The sequence below is a fragment of the Lygodium microphyllum genome, chromosome 13 (genome assembly GCF_053477565.2).
Source record: "Lygodium microphyllum isolate KBCC chromosome 13, Lygodium_microphyllum_v1.1.10, whole genome shotgun sequence".
NCBI classification, from domain to species: domain Eukaryota; kingdom Viridiplantae; phylum Streptophyta; class Polypodiopsida; order Schizaeales; family Lygodiaceae; genus Lygodium; species Lygodium microphyllum.
Window position 1 is genome coordinate 122,041,490 of NC_141147.1, and position 21,277 is coordinate 122,062,766.

The 21,277-nt window shown below is 47.6% G+C and overlaps 1 protein-coding gene across 3 annotated transcripts in view; it reads right to left on the reverse strand.

Moving 5' to 3' along the window:
- Positions 1 to 21,277, reverse strand: part of EMB2458 (FtsH extracellular protease family) — a 166,235-nt gene that overhangs the window by 47,391 nt on the left and 97,567 nt on the right. For all 3 annotated transcript variants that reach the window (XM_087691687.1, XM_087691686.1, XM_087691685.1), the window contains exons 7-8: positions 18,316 to 18,447; positions 17,931 to 18,104 (exon numbers count right to left, since the gene is read on the reverse strand). In XM_087691687.1, coding sequence (XP_087547813.1) covers positions 17,931 to 18,104; positions 18,316 to 18,447 — 306 coding nt within the window. The remainder of the gene's footprint in view (positions 1 to 17,930; positions 18,105 to 18,315; positions 18,448 to 21,277) is intronic.

Genomic DNA, 21,277 nt, shown 5'->3' on the forward strand with positions numbered 1-21,277 from the left:
ATTACCATGTAGAAGCCCGTGATCCTAAACAAAATAACGGGCTATAACAACCCAAATAACCGGCTATAACAACCCACGGGAGATGATCCACACACATGGCACGAAAAAGAGACCAACGAAGTGCCAGCATATGAGTTTCGCCATCCAAAATAGCCCCACCACACATGCGTTTGGGGGTACATATATGCGACCGAGAAATCCATGAAATGCCTGCCTGCAAGGAATCCTTTTTCCGTAACATGAAACGAATGTGTTGAGTGAGAGCATTCAAAGCAGTAGTACTCCAAGGTAGCAATGGCAAGAAATATGTGAGCATTGGCAACATGAATATCTGAGCCACTTTGAGACAAACATGGAAGGGCCAAGCCTGCGACTTCCAATACAGAAACTTAGCTGCCAGTTTCTGTGAAATCCACTCGAGTAGTTGCTTTGGCCGAACATCAACACCCAAAGGGTACCCAAGATGCCTGACAATGGAACCACGGGGAACAACCTGTCCCTGCCAGCCCAATGACAGTACATCTGACTCCGTGCAACTGAGAATGGCTGATCTGAAAGCATTGATATGAAGACCAGAAGCATGACCAAAGAGTGTCCAAACATCTAATGCTTTGTGAAGATTATCCTTGTCTGCACGCAAAATCATAAAGCTGTCATCAGCCAAGGATTGACTAATGAAGTGCTGTCCAAAAGGAAGACACAATCCAGCTAACTGAGTAGAAGCTGCCATATGAGATAACATCGAAAGAACCGGATGAGTCGCAAGGGCAAAAAAGAGAGGACTCAAAGGGCAACCCTGCCTCACAGAGTGTGCAAGGACAAATGGCTCGGTAACACCACCAATCAGCATAACTCACAAAGAAGCCGCAGCACTAATGGTGTAGATCAAACGAGACATCCGAGGACCAAAGCCCATAATAGACATAAGTTCTGCAATGAAAGACCAGTCTAAATAATCAAAAGCCTTTTCCAAGTCCAATTGAATCAATACCACCTCCTGATTAGAGTGCCCTGCATAGTCAATAGCCATTTGCACATTTAAGATATTGTGCAAAATGTTTCGGCCCTTAATGAAATCATATTGAAGAGGATGCACAATGGCCAGAAGATGCTTGTGGAGCCGATTCGCCATCACTTTGGAAAAGATTTTATACATCGAACCCATCAAAGAAATTGGTCTCCAATGTTTCAACATTGACGGCGAAGGAACTTTTGTAAGTAGTTTGATAAGACCTTCTTTCCATGAGGAAGGCATGAACCCCATTTCCCAAACCTGCTAAAACATAGCCGTTAATGGTTTCACCAGTTGGGTAGCACAAATCTCAAAGAATTCATTAGTGAGACCATCCCAACCGGGACTTTTATCCTTGGGCAGGTGTAACAGAACATCCATAACCTCCACCTCACAAATATTTGTCTCCAAAGTGGTTTGCATATCAAGTGGAACCTGATTGCGGACCAAATCATAGAAAACTGAACGTGCATTAGTAACTTCGTCAGAAGGTGAAGGAGACAAACCAAGAAGGCCTATAAAATAATTCCTGCACATATTCACAATAGTCTGAGGATCAATGACCATTCGACTTTCTGGATCCTGTAGTCTGGTCATATTTTCTCGAGCAGGAGATGCATGTAGAGCGCGAGAGAACTTATGAGTCTGACAAGCACTGTCTTCCAAATTCTTAGTCAAATTTTGCAATTTGGCCTGCTGATAAGATTTCAATTGAAACTCTCTAATAAGATCAGCCAAACGCCTCGCCAATGACAGCAAGAATACATCATCTAGAGTGTCCCCCAGCAGAGAACGAACCAAAGCCACTAAGTCCTCCACTGCATGCCGACGCCGCCGACAAAGAGAGGCATGATGGATCCCATACTGCCCAGCAACCCGCTGCACATTAGAGAGCAATCGTTCAAAAGAAGCATTGCCCTCAGGGGCAAAGCCCAATAAAAATCTATCAATCAATTGCTGCATATAGCCGTGAAAGATTGAATGTTTTAAATAAGAGGAGTTGAAGCGCAAAGGGAGTCTATCCAAGAATTGCTTAAAAGGTGCAATGGGTTGTGCAAGTATCTCAAGCTCTAAGGGAAATGGTTGGACAAGGCATATTGCTGCAACACTTTCATTTCCAGCATCTCAAGAAGAAAATCATCGTCCTGCATGATGTACATGCGGTCCAACCGCGACCATGTAGTTGCATACTATGTAGAATGGAAAGTAAACCCTGTAGAAGAAGGGTGTAGCCAAGACGAGAGATCTTGCTTAAGTACAGCAAGAGCAAACGTATTCCACACACGACTTTCCGGAGCGTCCATCACCGAATGTTCTGATGTGGACCCTGAAGAATCAACACACATATTAAAATCCCCCATCAAAAAACCCCGTCTGCCAAGTGACAAGGAGATCTACAAAAGTATTCCAAAGATCCCTGCGGGATAAAGGGTCATTCGGAGCATAAAGGCCCAGCAACCATAAGATCTCTCCTTCAAATAAAACTTCAATCACCACAAAACGGCCATGTACATCATTTTTAATAAGAACAGGCTGAAATTTCTCATGTATAATCATAAGCACACTAGAATAATGCATGGCATGTGTCCCTGCATAAAACAAGCGAAACCGATGGCAATCCACAACTTTTCCTGCTTCATTGTGACTCTTCTGCTCAATAGCACACAAGACATCCCACTAATTCTCATGCAATACAGTCCAGATGGCATGTTGCTTATGGCGAGAACAAATGCCTCGCACATTCCATGTGACTATCTTCATGTGTATTCAAAAAAAAATTAGGAACGAGGCACAGCTTGCCTCGATTTAACCTTTTCTGCTAGAATGTCAAGAACTCCCTCATCCAAAAAATCAGCTAACACAGCAAAAGAGTTTTCACGGCCGGCTTTAGAGGTAGACGGAATATCCACTGTCTTCGGGATGGAGCAAGGATAACGACGATCCCATGGGGTAATCACATTACCTCTAGTATCAAAAGCCAACTTGGCAGATGGGCCCTTTGGACCGTCCGAATATACTTTCCTAGTAGACTGATTACGAGGTGCAGAAGAAACCATGAGATGAGCAGGATGGTCTGAAGACAACATCTCTTTCCGGCGCACATAAGTGCGCATGGAATCTTGTGAAGGATTAGGCCCAAGATCCACCAAGCCAGCATCAAACCTTCTTTTGCACGTACATCCACCCAGTCATTGCCACGGGAATCCAAACCCGAAACATGTTGTTTACCTTTATCCAAAACTTTAGGTGGTTGGGTCGCATCCTGTGACGGAGCACCACACACCATATCTTCCATGGGCAGCGCAACATGCTCAGCATCTGAAGTCTGTTGCTTCTCTGGGCATTCGGCCATAAAATACCCCAATTTTCCACACGAAAAGCAATGTCCTGCAAAGTTGCCCCATTTCAAACGAAAGTGTAAAGGATGCATGCCAGAGCAATTAAGACGTACCCAAGCAGGCCTTTTCCTATCAGTGTCCCATAACATACACAAACGATTACGATTCATGGCCCTTAGGCTTGGGGGGACCAAAACAGTGCCCACAACGGCCATGGCATCCTTTAACAGTGGCCAAAAGACTGCCGGATGATTTTCCACTTCAACCCACACAAGGCATTCATGTTGAAGCAGGCACGGAAAATCTGCCATTGGGCGCCATGGCACAACATGGACCAAACGGCGATCAAATAACAATGGCAGTTTAGACAGGAGATCAGCACGGTGCTTCTCAGATTTCAACAACACCTCATAGAAGCCTCGGGGCCCAACAAAAATCTCCTCAACACACTCCCCTTGTAGTGGATTGTGCATTCACTGGCGAATATGGGAAAGCACTGGGATCTTGCCAGTGAAGAAAAGTATAACAACACGGTCATAAAACACCGAAAATGAGCGCAAGACATTTTTCGGGTCCACCATGGCTTCTAGCACATCTTTAGTTCCAGAGTCAGAAAAAGCTTCATGACTATGTTGGACATAATCACAAAGCAAAGTGTTGGCAAACTCCAACAAATGCTCCCAATCAACATCCTGAGAATCCACAGAATCAGAGGCAATCTGAGCATAAGAACGTTCCTAATGATCCATTGTCGCTTCCGAAGTATGCTTGGTGCATTTGCTCGCTGGCTGGAAATCAGGACCAGGGGGTGTCTCCTCTGTGCAAGGAACCATATCCTCTTGTTCCTCTGTATCAGAATCCGGACCAAGGACTGCCACCGTTTGGTCGATAAAAGCCATATCCAGACCAGCCATGTTGAATCACCACTTGTGCAGGTCAGATGCAGAGCCAGAAGCTCACGGGTGGTAGAAACAAACGCAGGCCGCTCTCCCTCTCTCACATGCTCTCTCTCTCTCTCTCTCTCTCTCTCTCTCTCTCTCTCTTTTTCGTAAAAGGTAATTGTATTAATTACAAAAAAAATACAAGATTACTTGATTACAAGATACATGACGACAATCTAAGTCATCATGTGAAGAGGTTCTAAGTACTACAAGTTACAACGTCATGGCAAAGACACAGAGGAAATTGCCATATGCCAAGGATGTAAGTCCTCCCTAGAGAGCAAATCAGAATGCTAGAGAAGATCTAACTGCCAATACAAGAGACCCTTAAGCCTCGCAATATACCGCTGAACATTATAGGCGGAGTCAAAAAGAAAAGCATTCCGAATGGTCCAGTTATGCCAACAGCCCCAATATCGAAGAAAGTGATACATGAGCTTCATATGTGGCTGTGCCGGAGTGGGGTAATTGGGCTGCCCAAAAACCCAATCAAAGGGGCGCAGGGTGAAACCAACCACCCCTTGCCAAACAGCCGACAAAAATAACCAGACTTTCTTAGCGATGGGGCAAGAAATAAATCGGTGGCGGGCGGATTCCACAGTAGTGGTGCAAAAGAAACAGTTGCCATTGGAGATTCGTCGCTTGGAAAGAGCTGAAGCAAGCGGAAGACCACCAATCATCACTCTCCAAAGAAAGACTTTATATTTGAAGGGTGTCTTGTTCAACCAGCCCTCCATCACAGTTGCCCTCCACCATGACCGGGATTTACGCAATCCCCATAAAGCATTCGCTTTAGTAACTAGCCATTGATGATCTTTAATCAGAAGATGATACACTTGGTTAGCAGAAGCTTAAATTCAGCCGGCCTTGTAGGTCCAATCCTGCCAGGGATGATCCGAAGCAAGGACAGGAAAGGGTTGTCTGCACTGGAGCACCCTCAAAAGCTGTTCCCATAAAGGCCTATATCCACGAGGGACCCTGAAAAGCCTCCTAGCTGTACGAAACGATATAAGCACATTGCGACTGGCAAGGGTGGCATCCGCAACTGAAGACAAGCCCAAACGTGCCATCCGGTTGAATTGTGGTCTAAGCCCATGTTTACCTTCCCATGAAAGTAAACGCGAGACTGCCAGCAATTCCAATTGAAAAGAGTTAGTAGCTAAGCGATCCTCCGCTGGATGCCACTGCGCCTTCTAGAGGACCTGTTTCCAGGAACATACCAAATGAGTAAGCAGCGATGAAGAAGAACTGGAGAACCGCGAATCAGCATTAAGAACATGCCACCAAGAACTCCGGATTTGGGTATTGCCATGCAGAAGCCCATGACCCTCAAGGAAATAACGGGCTACATCGACCCATGGATGATGATCTGAGTACATGGCGCGGAAAAGAGACCAACGGAGTGCCTGCATGTGAGTTTGGGCATCTAAAATAGCTCCGCCACCCATGCGTTTGGGGGTGCACGCATGCGACCAAGAGATCCAGGAAATACCTGCATGCAATGAGTCCTTCCATAGCATGAAACGAATAGACTGAGTAAGAGCATTCAGAGTCGTAGTAGTCCAGGGCAACAATGGCAAGAAATATGTGAGCATTGGTAACATAATTGTTTGGGCTACTTTGAGACGCATGGAAGGGCCAGGCCTGAGACTTCCAATACATAAACTTAGCCACCATTTTCTGAGAGATCCACTGCACAAGCTGCTTTGGGGGAACATCAAACCCAAAGGGTACCCAAGATGCCTGACAATGGAGCCAGGAGGAACAACTAGACCCTGCCAGTCCAAGGACTGCAAATCCGACTCCGTGCAGCTGAGAATGGCTGATTTGAGCGCATTGATACGAAGGCCGGATGCCTGACCAAAGAGACCCCAAACATCCAATGCTTTTCGAAGGTTATCCTTGTCCGCACGCAAAATCATAAAGCTATCATCCGCCAAGGATTGGCTAATGAAGTGCTGTCCTGTAGGAAGCGACAGTCCGGCCAACTGAGAAGAGGCTGCATATGAGATAACATCAAAAGAACTGGATGTGTCGCAAGGGCAAAGAATAGAGGGCTCAAAGGGCACCCCTGTCTGACAAAGTGGGCAAGGACAAATGGCTCAGTAACACCTCCGTTCAGCATGACTCGCGAAGACGCCGCAGCGCTAATGGTGTAGATTAGACGAGACATCCGAGCACCAAAGCCCATAGCAGACATAAGTTCAGCAATGAAAGACCAGTCCAGATAGTCAAAAGCCTTTTCGAGGTCCAGTTGAATCAGTACTACCTCCTGATTAGAATGCCTTGCATAATCAATTGCCAGTTGAGCATTCAATACATTGTGCAAAATATTTCGGCCCTTAATGAAACCATACTGGAGAGGGTGCACAATGGCAGGGAGATGCTTATGGAGCCGATTCGCCATTACTTTGGGAAAGATTTTGTACATTGAACCCATCAAAGAAATTGGGCGCCACTGTGTCAACTTAGATGGAGAAGGAACTTTTGGAAGCAGTTTAATAAGTCCTTCTTTCCATGAGGAAGGCATGATCCCCGTTTCCCACACCTGCTGAAACAAAGCCTGCAATGGCTTCGCCAGTTGGGTAGCAAAAGCTTCAAAGAACTCATTGGTGAGAGACCATCCCAACCCGGACTTTTATCCATGGGCAAGTGTAACAAGACGTCCATAACCTCTGCCTCACAAATATCTGACTCCATAGTAGCTTGCATGTCCTGCGGAAGCTGATTGTGGACCAGGTCATAAAAAACCGAACGGGCCTAAGTAATTTGGGCTGAAGGTGGAGAAGTGGAACCGAGAAGGTCGCGGAAATAATTCCTGCACATATGCACAATAGTCTGCAGATCCAGGATAAGGTGGCCTTCTGCATCCTCGAGTCTGGTCATATTCTCTCGAGCAGGAGAGGCGTGGAGAGCTCGAAAGAACTTATGGGTCTGACATGCACTATCTTGCAAAGTCTCCGTCAGATGTTGCAATTTGGCTTGCTTATATGATTTCAACTGGAACTCTTTAATAAGATCAGCCACCCGCATGGCCAGTGCGAGCAGAAATGCATCATCCGGAGTGTCCACCAGCAGAGAACGAACCAAAACCAGCAGGTCCTCCGCTGCCTATCGACGCCGCCGACAAAGAGAGGCATGATAGATCCCATACTGCCGAGCAACCCGCTGCACATTAGAGAGCAATCTTTCAAATGACGCAGTGCCCTGAGAGGAGAAGTCCAAGAAGAATCTGTCAATCAATTGCTGCATATAGCCCTGAAAGATTGCTTGAAATTGCTTGAAAGGTGCAATGGGTTGCGCAAGCAGCTCGAGCTGCAGAGGGAAATGGTCCGACAAGGCATATTGCTGCAACACTTTTATTTCGAGCATCTCGGGAAGAAAATCATCATTCTGCATGATATATATACGGTCCAACCACGACCATGTTGTTGCATACTGGGCAGAATGGAAAGTAAACCCTGTAGAAGACGCGTGTAGCCAGGACCAGAGATCTTGTTTAAGAACAGCAAGAGCCAACTCATGCCACATACGACTTTCCGACGCATCCATTACCGAATGCTCCGATGTGGACTGGGAAGAATCAACACACATATTGAAATCCCCCATGAAGAAGCCCCGTCTGCCAAGTGACAAAGAGGTCTGCAAAGTCTGCCAAAGCTCCCGATGAGATAACAAATCATTCGGAGCATAGAGGCCAAGTAACCATAAGATTTCCCCTTCGAATAAAATTTCAATCACCAAAAAGCGGCCATGAACATCATTTTTAATAAGAACAGGCTGATATTTGTCATGTACAATCATGAGCACACCCAAATAATGCATGGCCTGTGTCCCTGCATAGAACAAACGAAAGCCATGGCAATCCATAACTTTTCCGGCTTCACCGTGACTCTTGTGCTCAATAGCGCACAGGACATCCCACTGATTCTCATACAATACAGTCCACATGGCATGTTGCTTATGTCGAGAACAAATTCCTCGCACATTCCACGTGGCTATTTTCATGTGTATTCAAAACAAAATCAGGTACGAGGCACAACTTGCCTCGATTTGACTTTGTCGGCGAGAATGTCCAGGACTCCCTCGACCAAGAAATCCGCCAACACCGCAAAAGAGTTCTGAGGACCAGATTTGGAGGTAGACGGCATATCTGCTGGCTTGGGGTTGGAACGGGGATAACGACGGTCCCACGGGGTAATGACGTTGCCTCTGGTATCAAAAGCCAGCTTAGCAGGTGGACCCTTTGGACGATCCGAATACATTCTCCTGGCGGGCTGAGGACGGGGGGCAGAGGAAACCATAGCAGGAGCAGAGCGCTCGGAAGACAACATTTCCTTCCTACGCATATATGTACGCATGGAATCTTGTGAGGTAGTAGGCACAGTATTCTCCATGCTAGCAACAACCTTGTTGCCTTTTTTTGCACGTACTTCAACCCAATCAGTGGCACGGGAATCCAGACCCAAAACCTGTTGTTTACCTTTGGCCAAAACTTGGGGTGGGTGGATAGTATCCAGCGACGGAGCATCACACACCATGTCTTCCATGGGCGGCGCAACATGGCCAACATCTAAGTGTGTTGCTATTCCGGGCATTCGGCATAAAATGCCCCAACTGTCCACAGGAAAAGCAATGTCCTGCAAAATTGCCCCATTTCAAACGAAAGTGTAACGGATGCATGCCAGAGCAATTGAGGCGTAACCAAGCAGGCCTTTTTCTTGCAGTGTCCCATAACATACACAAGCGGTTGCGATTCATAGCCCTGAGACTGGGAGGGACCAGAACAGTGCCCACAGCAGCCATAGCATCCTTCAATAGTGGCCAATAAACAGTCGGACAATTTTCCACTTCTACCCACACAGGGCATTCACGTTGCAGCAGACGCTGAAAATCTGCCATTGGGCGCCATGGAACCACATGAACCAACCGGTGATCAAAAAACAAAGGCAGTTTAGACAGGAGAGCAGCATGGTGCGTCTCAGATTTCAACAGGACCTCAAAAAAACCTCGGGACCCAACAAAAATCTCTTCAACACATTCCCCTTGTAGCAGACTGTGCAGCCACTGGCGAATACGGGAAAGCAGCGGATTCGACCAGTGAAGAAGAGTATCACAGCGCGATCATAAAACACCGAAAAGGAGCGTAGGACAGTTTTTGGGTCCACGGTGGCTTCCAAAACATCGTCAGGTGCAGAGTCAGAAAAGACTTCCTGATTATGTTGAACATAATCGCCAAGCAGAGTGTTGGCAAATTCCAGCAAATGCTCCCAGTCAACATCCTGAGAGTCCACAGAATCCGAAGCAACCTGAGCATAGGAACGACCCTGATGAACACCTATCTCTTCCGAAGTATGCTTGGTACGTTTACCCGCAAGCTGGATGTCAGGACCAGGGGGCATCTCTTCGGTGCACGGAACCATATCCTCAGGTTCCTCAGCATCAGAATCCGGGCCAAGTGCTGCCACCGTTTGGTCTATGAAATCCAGATCCAAACCAGCCATCGTGTATCACGATTTGATCTCGAAGGAGGACTGACCCTCTCTCTCTCCCTCTCTCTCTCTTTCCCTCTTTTCTGTACAGAGGCGCTGTCCAGGGGTGTACTCTGCAAGGGCAGCTGATGAAAGCGGAGCTTTACCTGTCAGCCTCAATCGCGGCCTGTCCCAAGAACCCTTATGGCAAGGCACAACCCTAACAGTGCAGGGGCCGAAGGGCAAAACAAAGGCCTGGCAATCTCAACGGCAGAGCGGGACAGTCTGGGACACAGGGCAGGGATCCGTCGTCAGCGAAACCCTAACTGACAGGGCGAAGGGGCGAGAAGCAGGCGCAGAGGTCGCACCTCAGGCGGGTGAGGGGCACAGGCGATGGGCCATCCGAACGCAGGGCGGGGGACTCAGCAGCCGTGGACAGGGCGTTAGGGGCAGGCGACGGGCCTACACAGCCCTGAGGGAAGACCTCAAGCTGCACACACGGCAGGGAAGCGTGCCCGCAAACGAGCGCGAACCAGGGCGGACGGGCGCAAAGCCCGCAGACGACAGCGGGACTGGCGTCAACCAAGGCAGACGGGCACGAACCAAGGCGCACGGGCGCAGAGCAGGGCGGACAGTCTCTCTCTCTCTCTCTCTCTCTCTCTCTCTCTCTCTCTCTCTCTCTCTCTCTCTCTCTCTCTCTCTCCCCCCTCTGTACAAAGGCGGGCGCTGTCCAGGGGCGTATTCTGCAAGCACAACTGATTGAACCTGTTTGTTACCTGTCAGCCTCACCCGTGGCCTGTCCCAAGGGAGTGTAGATAACGCATGGGGCAGAGCGCAACCCTAACGGTGCAGGTTCAAGAGGGCGAAATGCAGGGCCGACGAGCAGTTACAAGGGCCAGAACGCTGAGGAGGATGGCTGACAGGGGACGGCAGGGCTAAACAGTCAGCGGCAGAAACGCTGTGGAGCGAGAATCAGGTGACGGCCCACAAGGCGCAGGTTCGACGGCGACAGCAGGAGCCCTGACACACAGGGCGGACGGGCGATGACCAGGCGCAAAGCACGCAGGGTCAGACGAGCGACGGCAGGGCGGAGCACACATCCGGCGACAACCAGGTGCAGAGTCCGCAGGTCGGACGGGCGACGACCAGCAGGCGCAGAGCCCGCAAGTCAAACGGGCGACGACAGGGGGGGCACGCAGCCGGCGACGACATCTCTCTCTCTCTCTCTCTCTTTTCGTAAAAGGTAATTGTATTAATTACGAAAAAAATACAAGATTACTGAATTACAAGATACATGATGACACAAAGCCATCATGTGAAGAGGTTTTCTCTTTCTCTCTCTCTCTCTTTTTTATCTGATTACAAGATACACGAGGGCCCTAGGCCAACGTGTGGGGAAGCCCCGTAGTGATGCACTGAAAAGATTACACCAATCATGGCAACGACCCAGAGGCAATTGCCATATGCCACGGATGCAAATCCTCCCGAGGGAGCAAGTCGGAGTGTCGGATGATATCTAGCTGCCAATGCAAGAGGCCTTTAAGCCTAGCATCTCTCTCTCTCTCTCTCTCTCTCTCTCTCTCTCTCTCTCTCTCTCTCTCTCTCTCTTTCGTAAAAGGTAATTGTATTAATTACGAAAAAAAGGTACAAGTTTACATGATTACAAGATACACGAGGGCTCTAGGCCAACATGTGTGAAATCCCAGTACAAAGCCACGAAAGAGTTACACAAGTCATGGCAAAGATGCACAGGAAATTGCCATATGCCAGGGAAGTAAGTCCTCCCGAGGGAGCAAGTCCGAGTGCCGAATGAGATCTATCTGCCAATGCAAGAGACCTTTAAGCCTGGCAATGTGTCCCAGTACATTAGAGGCCGAATCAAAAAGAAAGGCATTCCAAGTGGTCCAATTGTGCCATCATCCCCAGTATCTAAAAAAGTGGAATAAGATCTTCATATGCAACTGTGGCGGGGTGGGGAATTTTGGGAGCACAAAAACCCAATCGAAAGGGGTTGCTGAGAACCCCACCACAGCGTGCCAAACCTGTGACAAGAGCGACCAGATATTCTTAGCGAGCAGGCAAGAAATAAATCAATGTCGGGCCGATTCCACAATAGTGGTGCAGAAGAAACAATTGCCGTTCGAGATTCGACGCTTGGAAAGGGCCGAGGCAAGCAGAAGACCACCAATCATCACCTGCCAAAGAAAGACCTTGCATTTGAAAGGTGTCTTATTCAACCAGCCCTCCATCACAGTTGCCTTCCACCATGACTGAGATTTTCGCAATCCCCATGCCGTATTAGCTTTAACAACCAGCCATTGATGATCTTTAATCAGAAGATGATACACCTGATTAGCAGCGGCCTTTTCCAAACTCAACCGACCTGCAATGTCCCAAACCTGCCAAGGATGATCCACAGCAAGGGCAGGAAAGGGTTGCCTACTCTGAAGCACTAACAAAAGCTATTTCCATAAATCACGGTATCCACGCTGGATTCTGAAAAGTCTCCTGGCAGTACGAAATGATTCTAAGACATTACGACTGGCAAGGGTGGCATCCGCAACTAAAGTCACACCCAAACGAGCCATGCGGTTGGATTTTGGTCTGAGCTCATGTTTGTCTTCCCATGAAAGTAATCTCGAGACTACTAACAATTCCAGTTGAAAAGAGTTAGTATGCAAGCGCTCCCCCGCTGGATGCCAACGCGCCTTTTGGAGCACCACTTTCCAGGAGCCGACCAAATGAAGTAACAGAGAGGAGGACGGACTGGAAAACCGAGCGTCTGCATTCAGGACATGCCACCAAGAGCTCCGAAGTTGTGTATTACTATGCCGAAGCCCGTTGTCCTCAAGAAAATGACGGGCTATAATGGCCCACGGGTGATGATCCACACACATGGTGCGAAAAAGAGACCAACGAAGTGCCAGCATATGAGTTTCGGCATCCAAAATAGCTCCACCACCCAGGCGTTAGGCGGTACACGTATGTGACCATGAAATCTACGAAATACCTGCATGCAATGAATCCTTCTTCCATAACATGAAACGAATGGGGCAAGTGAGAGCCTTCAAAGTAGTAGGAGTCCACGGCAGCAATGGCAAGAAATAAGTGAGCATTGGCAACATAGTTGTCTGAGCCACTTTGAGGCGAACATGGAAGGGCCACCCTTGCGACTTCCAATACATAAACTTAGCTGCCAGTTTCTGTGAAATCCACTCTAGTAGTTGCCTTGGCCGAACATCAACACCCAAAGGGTACCCAAGATGCCTGACAATGGAACCACGAGGAACAACCTGACCCTACCAGCCCAATGACTCTAAATCAGACTCCGTGCAACTGAGAATGGCTGATTTGAAGGCATTGATGCGAAGACCAGAAGCATGACCAAAGAGCGACCAAACATCTAATGCCTTGTGAATGTTGTCCTTGTCCGCACGCAAAATCATGAAGCTATCATCAGCCAAAGATTGGCTAATGAAGTGCTGTCCCGAAGGAAGAGACAATCCGGCTAGATGAGTAGAAGCTGCCATAGAAGATAACATCGAGAGAACCGGATGAGTCACCAGGGCAAAGTAGAGAGGGCTCAAAGGGCAACCCTGTCTCACCGAGCGTGCAAGGACAAATGGCTCTGTAACACCACCATTGAGCATAACTCGCGAAGAAGCCGCAGCACTAATGGTGTAGATCAATTGGGACATCCGAGTACCAAAACCCAGAGCAAACATAAGTTCTGCAATGAAAGACCAGTCTAAATGGTCAAAAGCCTTTTCCAGATCCAATTGAATCAATACCACTTCCTGACTAGAGTGCCTTGCATAGTTAATAGCCATTTGCACATTTAAGACATTATGCAGAATGTTGCGGCCCCTAATGAAACCATATTGAAGAGGATGCACAATAGCTGGAAGGTGCTTGTGGAGCCGATTCGCCAACACTTTGGAAAAGATTTTATACATCGAACCCATCAAAGAAGTTGGTCTCCAATGTTGCAACATTGACGGTGAAGGAACCTTTAGAAGCAGTTTGATAAGGCCTTCTTTCTATGAGGAAGGCATGACCCCTGTTTCCCAAACCTGCTGAAACATAGTCACCAATGGTTTCACCAGTTGGGTAGCCGAGCTCTCAAAGAATTCATTGGTAAGACCATCCCAACCCGGACTTTTATCCTTAGGCAAGTGTAACAAAACATCCATAACCTCCTCCTCACAAATATATGCCTCCAAAGTAGTTTGCATATGAAGTGGAACCTGATGGCGGACCAGATCATAGAAGGCTAAGCGTGCATGCGTAACCTGGTCAGAAGGCGACGGAGAAGAACCAAGAAGATCTAGAAAATAATTTCTGCACATATTGACAATGGTCTGCGGATCAATGAGACCATTCGACCTTCTGAATCCTGGAGTCTAGCCATATTTTCCGGAGTAGGAGAAACATGCAGCACGCGAAAGAACTTATGAGTCTGACAAGCACTATCTTGCAAATTGTCAGTCAAATTGTGCAGTTTGGCCTGCTTATAAGATTTCAAGTGAAATTCTTTAATAACATCAGCCAAACGCATCCCCAGTGACAGCAAAAATTCATCATCTCAGGTGTCCACCAGCAGCGAACGAACCAAAGCCAGTACGTCCTCCGCTGCGTGTCGACGCCGCCGACAAAGAGAGGCATTATGAATCCCATACTGCCGAGCAACCCGCTGCACATTAGAGAGCAATCGTTCATTGGAAGGCGTGCCCTCAGAGGCGAAGTCCAATAAAAATCTCTCAATCAATTGCTGCATATAGCCCTGAAAGATTGGATGCTTCAAATAAAACGAGTTGAAACGTAAAGGGAGTCTATCCAGCAATTGCATAAAAGGTGCAATGGGTTGTGCAAGTATCTCAACCTAGAGAGCGAAATGGTCCGACAAGGCATATTGCTGCAAGACTTTCATTTCCAAAATCTCAGGAAGAAAAACATCATCCTGCATGATGTACATTCGGTCCAACCGCGACCATGTAGTTCCATACTGTGCGGAATGAAAAGTAAACCCTGTAGAAGAAGGATGGAGCCAAGACCATAGATCTTGCTTAAGTACCGCGAGAGCAAAGGCATTCCACACCCGTCTTTCCGGAGCATCCATCACGAAATGCCCTGAAGTGGACTGTGAAGAGTCAACACACATATTGAAGTCCCCCATCAAAAAACCCCTTCTGCCAAGTGACATGGAGCTCTGCAAAGTCTTCCAAAGATCCCGTCTCGGGATGAAGGGTCATTCAGAGCATAGAGGCCCAACAACCATAAGATCTCTCCTTCAAATAAAACTTCAATTACCACAAAGCGGCCCTGTACATCATTTTTAATAAGAACATGCTGATATTTATCATCGACAATCATAAGCACACCAGAATAATGCATAGCATGTGTCCCTGCATAAAACAAGCGAAACCCATGGCAATCCACAACTTTTCCTACTTCACCGTGACTCTGATCAACTGCACACAAGACATCCCACTGCTTCTCATGCAAGACAGTCCACATGGCATGTTGCTTATGGCGAGAACAAATGCCTCGCACATTCCACGTGGCTACCTTCATATATCTTCAAAAAGAAAATCAGGAACGAGGCACCGCTTGCCTCGATTTAACCTTTTCCGCTAGAATGTCAAGGATACCTTCATCCACAAAATCAGCTAACACTGCAAAAGAATTCTGACGGCCAGCTTTAGAGGTAGATGGAATATCCACGGCCTTGGAGGTGGACGGGGATAACAACGATCCCAGGGTGTAATCACATTACCTCTAATATCAAACGCCAACTTAGCAGGTGGGCCCTTTGGACCGTCTGTATAGGCTTTCCTCGTAGACCGATTACAGGGAGCAGAAGGAACCATAGTACGCGCAGCTTGCTGTGAAGAGAACATTTCTTTCCTGTGCATATACGTGCGCACGGAATCCTGTGAAACATTAGGCCCAAAATCCGACAAGCCAGCATCCAACTTTTTACCTTTTTTTGGGATGTGCCTCTAGCCAGTCATTGCCACGGGAATCCAAACCCAAGACCTACTGTTTACCTTTATCCAAAACATTAGGTGGCTGGGTGTGGCCTCCTATAACGAAGCATCAAGCACCATGTCATCCATAGGCAGCACAATATGCGCATCATCTGAAGACGGTTGCCTCTCTGGGCATTCGGCCATAAAATGCCCCAATTTTCCACACGAAAAGCAGTGTCCTGCAAAGTTGCCCCATTTCAAGCGAAAGTGCAAAGGATGCATGCCAGAGCAATTAGGGCGAAGCCACGCAGGCCTTTTCCTGGCAGTGTCCCATAACATACACAAACGGTTTCGATTCATTGCCCTTAGGCTTGGGAGGACCAGCATCGTTCCCACAACGGCCATGGCATCCTTTAACAATGGCCAATAGACAGCCGGACAATTTTCCACTTCAACCCACACCGGGCATTCACGCTGAAGCAGGCGCTGAAAGTCTGCCATAGGGCACCATGGCACAACATGGACAAAACGGCGATCAAAGAACAATGGCAGTTTGGACAGGAGCTCAGCCCGATGCTTCTACGATTTCAACAGCACCTTATAGAAGCCTCGGGGCCCAACAAAGATCTCCTCAACACACTCCCCTCGTAGTAAATGGTGCAGCCACTGGCGAATATGAGAAAGCACTGGAATCCTACCAGTGAAGAAGAGTATAACCGCACAGTCATAAAACACCGAAAATGAGCACAAGACAGTTTTCGGGTCCACCGTGGCTTCCAGAACTTCTTCACTTCCCGAGTCAAAAAAAGCCTCATGATTATGCTAGACATAATTGCCCAGCAGAGTATTCGCAAACTCCAGCAAATGCTCCCAGTCAATCTCTTGTGAATCCACAGAATCAGAGGCAACCTTAGCATAAGAACATTCTTGATGACCCATTGTCTCTTCGGAAGTATGCTTGGAGTGTTTGCCCGCAGGCGGAAAGTCAGAACTAGGAGGCATCTCCTCTGTACAAGGAACCATATCCTCCAGTTCCTCTGTATCAGAATCCGGACCAAGGGCTACCACCGTTTGGTCGATAAAAGCCATATCTAGCCCATCCATGCTTCTGTCCTCTCTCTCTGTCTCTCACTCTCTTGCTCTCTCACTCTCGCTCACTCTCTCACTTGCTCGCTGTACAGGGACAGGTCAGTTCTGTACTCTGTGTCGAGACTCCGTCGCGTGCTCCCCGATTATGTGTCTCTCTCCCTCGCGCGTCACCACAAGATGGTCTTTGCAGGCACCCACCGGCAGCAGACCGAGAACTGAGGGCAGACGTGACAACAGCGAGAGTGTACCGGGTTTCAGGATAGGTGGCGCAGCCTGACGAGGCGACCTGGTGTGCAGCAGGCGACCAGAGGCGACACGACTGCCTGACGGGCTCAGTCATGGCCAGAGGGAGCCGCCGACAGCGCGCAACAAACGGACGATGAAGCGGGCGGGGTGCAACAAGCGACGGCGCAGGTCCAGGCGACCTGGTGTGCAGCAGTCGACGGCGCAGGTCCAAGCGTCAGCGGAGAGGGGGGTGCAGGCAAGGAGTCAACGGGGCGTTGGTTAGCGAACAGGCGACGGCAAGATTCAATGACAGGGGTCGACGGCAGGTCCGGCTAGGTCACGGGGGTGCCAGGTCCGCCATCGCGACTCTCTCTCTCTCTCTCTCGCCATCGCGTTCTCTCTCCACTCCACGCTGAAGATCTCTCTCTCTCTCTCTGTGTTGGTTACAAGATATGTTCTCAACCCTAACTGGCTGTCTCAAAGTCTGTACAGAACTTGTCTTTGTCTTCAAACCCTACATGTAGACTGCACCTATTATGTAGTCATGCTATGCCGATCTGCTATTGTGCAAAGAGACTTCACGATGTGCCTTCAAACCCTTTGTGCAGGTTGTCAGTCTGCAATTCATCTGTCAAGCAGGTTGTCACTGGTGATCTCGTCAGTCAAATAGTAACAAAACAGGAACAAGGGCGATATAAGAACTTTGGGTGTTAGGATCTCCCACCCAGTTAGAAATAGTGTACCTCTGCAAGCATTGGAACATACACTCGATGCATGTTCGTGACTCTCTGAATACAGAAGCCTGCTTAACCTTTTTGTTTGAACTTGACAAAACACTTGCATGAAACGCAAACACATAGATTGAGTTTTTATAGATCAACCAGTTCTCTTGCAGTCTTGAACAATTCTCTAACATTGGATGCGCCCTGACCAACCCAGGCACCACCTTCAAGTTCCAGCCCATCCACCTCCACCATAGGCACTTTAGCCTCAGCTGCAATAGCCATTGCAAGTGAAGTCTTCCCCGTTCCAGGTTGACCTACAATAAGAACACCCTTTGGAAAACATTGACAGTATTAGAATACGGCAAGTGCATAGAGAAGAAAGCACCAGACATTAGATAGTTGCAAGTACAAGAAACAAACGTGGAGAACTCAAGAGTCAAGACTGCTATTGATCACAACACACATGTTCAAATACATCATACAACTCCATAATATTGCTCAGGACCTAACATATTAGAAGTATTAAGCTGTAGCACCATACCCTGGGTGGCCTTGCTCCCATCTCCTTGAACAGAGAGGGGTTTTTAAGAAACGTCACTATCTCTCTAATTTCATCTTTAACCATGTCGAGACCAGCAAAGTCTTGCAATTTAATCCCTGGGTCTTTGATTCTCTGCTACGTCAAAAACACAAGCCACAAAATGAAAGTATTGACATGATAAATATCCAACAAGAAATGAGATTGCAATATACGCCAATAGGTCCCCTTGTCGGGTCCTTTGGTTGACACATCCCCACAGGTAATGGGCTTGCACATGCCAACAAATAAAAACTACCTAATAAGCAAAGCAGACTGCATATCCTATTTTTATGAAGTAGGCGAAGACAAAGTAAAAAACACTTGTCTAGTGGGAAAAAAGAAGAAGTAAAGAGGCAAACATTGATCCTTCAAAGTTACTGAAGCCAAAAAAAAAAGTCATTGAGAAGCATCATGTAAGAAGTAAGATTGGCCAATTGATTTGATTCATCAAACTGACTGCTGTCCTGAGTATGAGTTCTTTTGCAAGAATTTTGCACCTTACCAAACATGGTGCAACCTCAAAACAGAATTTCAAAATGGTCATGAAGGTGACTTCTGTCACCACCTTAACTCTTAGTATCTATGGTTCATTGAGAGGTCCGATACACAGGAGCGGTTCCAGCGAATGACTCACAGCTGATCAGATCATCCAGGCATTCCCTTCTTCCAGCACACCATGTCTGGATAGGCACATTCTATCCTCTATCCACTCTGCCTCCAGTAGCTTGTGTAACTAGCATCCTCACAACTCTTGATTTAACTTCTAGCAATTCTAACAGCAAATATTCCACAGCTTCCAACCATGCAAAGTATCCTTCTTCTTTTGCTTGTTATTGGGCTCATCACAACTTTCCAATTGGTACTTCACTAGTCCATACAGGCATTCTTCTGCTCTTCATTTGTATGGTGATCCCTCAAAGATTGTAATGTACCTTCTGAAGAACCTTCAATAGCACCATTTTGGTAGTCCATCAAGGGATGTATCAAAGTGACTCTATCCAAAACTCCCAAGGAATATCCAAACTTTGTGGCCTAGGATCTCTTGAGTCTACCCTTGCAAGGGAAGTTCTGCCTCATCCCTATAAGGATCAACCTGAAAAAGGGTCCTAAAAGACTTCTAAGGCCTCCTAACAAAAGTTCTAGCATCAATTTTGGGTGGTTGCCTATGCATGACATCCCGAACCAAAGCATAGTGTCACACTTGGTTCGAGGAGAGAGAAAAACAAGGGGGAGCTAGGCACATCAACCACTATACCTGTAGGGTGAAGTCTCACTCAAGTCCCCTAAAACAATACTAAGTCAAGTTTTAGGACGATGCTTTAAGACACTCAAACGCTCAATTTCACCCATCCACTTCTCTCAAAGGCGTAGCTTTTGTTTTCTAATTAATCCTACCACAATTTTGTTTGACACATACAAACAACTTCCTAAATTAGCCATTACCATGCATTCCTTCATGTAAATTAAGCACAAATTCAAAGATAACAATTCTAAAATTCAGTTGCAAACAATGTACTTATCCACACCTTCTCCAAGGTACAATGTCAAATCGACATTCCATCCCTTGCACCAAGAATCATATCCAAAGCACTTGGATACCCGTGTCTGGGTCTTCCAACATATACAAACATTAGGATACTGAGGTTTTTTATTTGCATCCTAGACCTAGCATGGGGTGTCCAAAGCCTCATTGACCCACATGTTGCCTAGGAGCAAACCTTGCCTTCAATGATGGCCTTCTCATCACTCAACCTTCGGCCACTGCCTCAAGAAGTTACCTTTCGGGTCTCTTGCCTTTACCGACATCTTTTCATGGTGCAATCATGGAGATGATCCACCCGTGCATCAAACCCTTATCCGACAATCCCTCAAAACAAGCATAGCTCTGTGAGAAAGCGCTGCGGAAGAGGGAATACGAACACAGAGGGAGAGAGAGAGAGAAAGCAGAAAATAGGGAAGAGAAATCTGCACTGACTGAAATGAATGCTGAATACAAATGGGAAGGTGGAAGGAGACTGATCAGTCCCTGCACGCAGCCTACAGCGTCAATGAGGGCACCAAATCAGGCTGATGATGATGGCAGCACCACTACAGGGGAGGAGTGTCGGAATCTGCAAGAAGACAAGTGACCAAGTGGGGAGGGGGGCTGCCTATAAATAGGCAAAAGGACAAACCCTAACCCTAACCCTAAAATGGGCGCAAACACTAAAAATGCCCTAAAATGGGCACCCCACAACAGTGACCAACAAGTGGCCGAGCAGCCAGTGGCTGTCCACTAAAAGAGGCCAAAAAGAAATACACATCCTAAGACAACCAGTCAAGAGTGACTAGCCTCCCCCATCATAACATATGACAGACATGTCAGAGCTCCTAATGTCCTCGTCTGACTCAAACTGAGGCTCACAGGCAGGAGATGGCAAGGCATGACAAACATGACTGCTAACACCCCCTCTCAGATCCTGGATGTGACTGAAGGCCAAAGAGGAAATAGATCCTGGGGTGGCAAGAGGAATGCCAATGTCGATGAAGTTCGTCGATGTAGACTGCTGCTGAAGGAGCTCCTCACAACCCTAGGAATCCCCCTCTAAAACACTAGGGGTGAGGGAATCCACAGCCGCATCACCGAGATCATCCCCCGCTGAAAGGGATGGGGGGTACGAGGGAACCACCGGAGGAGAAGGTGGGGGATGGGAAGGAACCTGTGGAATAGAAGGTGCACAAGCAAGAACGGGTGTAGCAATAGATTGCCACAGAGGACCCTGCATCAAAGAAGCGGAATGGAGCCTGTAAAGCCCACTCTCCTGCCAACCTGTAGATAAGACAGCTCCTGTAAAAGAATCCTCAATAACAACGGCATGCTCGGTGAAGATCACTCGTGTGCCAAGCCTCGTAAGGCCATAAACTGAGAGGAGGGGAAGGCCCA